The 1397-nt window shown below is 55.0% G+C and overlaps 1 protein-coding gene across 1 annotated transcript in view; it reads right to left on the bottom strand.

Annotated features, from left to right (window-relative positions):
• Positions 1-309: 309 nt before the first annotated feature.
• Positions 310-1397, bottom strand: part of LOC108510216 (zinc finger protein 664-like) — a gene marked incomplete at its 5' end in the record, with an annotated part of 14689 nt that continues 13601 nt past the window's right edge. Inside the window, one exon of the mRNA XM_017839893.1 lies at positions 310-1388. Coding sequence (XP_017695382.1) covers positions 650-1388 — 739 coding nt within the window. The remainder of the gene's footprint in view (positions 1389-1397) is intronic.

Raw genomic sequence — 1397 nt, 5'->3', positions numbered from 1 at the left:
CAACATCTCAGCCTTGGTCATATAGATCATCATCACTGGTCCACTCTGGCCTCCAATCGGGAGGTATGGAGACAAACCATCTATAACGCTGCTGCTTCTTTTGAGAACACACGCAGGTTCACTCTCAAGGAGAAAAGACAATGCAGAAAGAATCGTGTCTTGTCGATACCATCCAAGAAGTATTTCTGCTGTGCCTTTTGCAACTGGACTTGTCTATCTCGTATTGGCCTTTTGAGCCACCAGCGCGCAAACGTGGGTGGAGTACTACCAGTAGTACAGGATAAGATAGGACAGCGCTCTACACTAAAGCAATTGTTGAAGCAATTCCACTAAAGGTGGCAAAAAGAAATAATTCTTAATTAGAGATGAATGGAACTCCCCCAGACCAACGCTCGTGGGGAGATCTCTGCCCTCAACCTCCAGAAGTGACCTTGGGGGGTCCCCAGCCAAGGCAGGAATCTCCACACACCCCCCCAAGAAGGGTTCTGTTGGAAGAACCTGCCCTTGGAAAAGGGGACTGGCCCTTTGTGGTCGAAAGGGATGGACTGAGTCACTGGACTCCAGGGGTTGCCTCCAAATCAGGGGGTTCATTCAGGTGGAAGCAGCGGCCGAAGCTCTTCCCGCAGTCGGGGCAGTTGTAGGGCTTCTATTACCGGTGGGTCCGTTGGTGTTTGTTGAAGGCAGAGCTGTCAGTGAAGCTCTTCCCACACTCCCCACACTTGTAGGGCCTCTCTCCCGTGTGGATGCGCTGGTGGATGACAAGGTGGGAGTTCCGGTTGAAGCTCTTCCCGCAGTCAGTGCAGCGGAAGGGCCTCTCCCCCGTGTGTGCCCGCTGATGCCTGAGGAGATCTGAGCTGGTCTGAAACCCCTTCCCACATTCCAAGCACTTGTAGGGCCGTTCCCCAGTGTGGATGCGCTGGTGGCTGCGGAGGGTGGAGCTGTCACTGAAGCTCTTCCCACATTCCCTACATGTGTAAGGCTGTTCCCCATGGATGCGCTGGTGTTTGCAGAGGTGGGAGCTCTGTCTGAAGCTCTTCCCACATTCCCCACACACGTAGGGCCGTTCCCCAGTGTGGATGCGACAGTGGGCGAGGAGGTTGGAGTTGTCACTGAAGCTCTTCCCACATTCCCCACACGTGTAGGGCCGTTCCCCAGTGTGAATGTGCTGGTGGGTGAAGAAGTTGAAACTCTGGCTGAAGCTCTTCCCACACTCCCCACACCTGTAGGGTCGTTCCCCAGTGTGGATGCGACGGTGGGTGAGGAGGGTGGAGTTGTAACTGAAGCTCTTCCCACACTCCCCACACCTGTAGGGTCGTTCCCCAGTGTGGATGCGACGGTGGGTGAGGAGGGTGGAGTTGTAACTGAAGCTCTTCCCACACTCCCCACACCTGTAGGGT

The sequence above is a fragment of the Lepidothrix coronata genome, unplaced genomic scaffold (genome assembly GCF_001604755.1).
Source record: "Lepidothrix coronata isolate B3197 unplaced genomic scaffold, Lepidothrix_coronata-1.0 Scaffold547, whole genome shotgun sequence".
Taxonomy (NCBI): Eukaryota; Metazoa; Chordata; class Aves; order Passeriformes; family Pipridae; genus Lepidothrix; species Lepidothrix coronata.
This window is presented reverse-complemented; position numbering and strand designations above follow the sequence as displayed.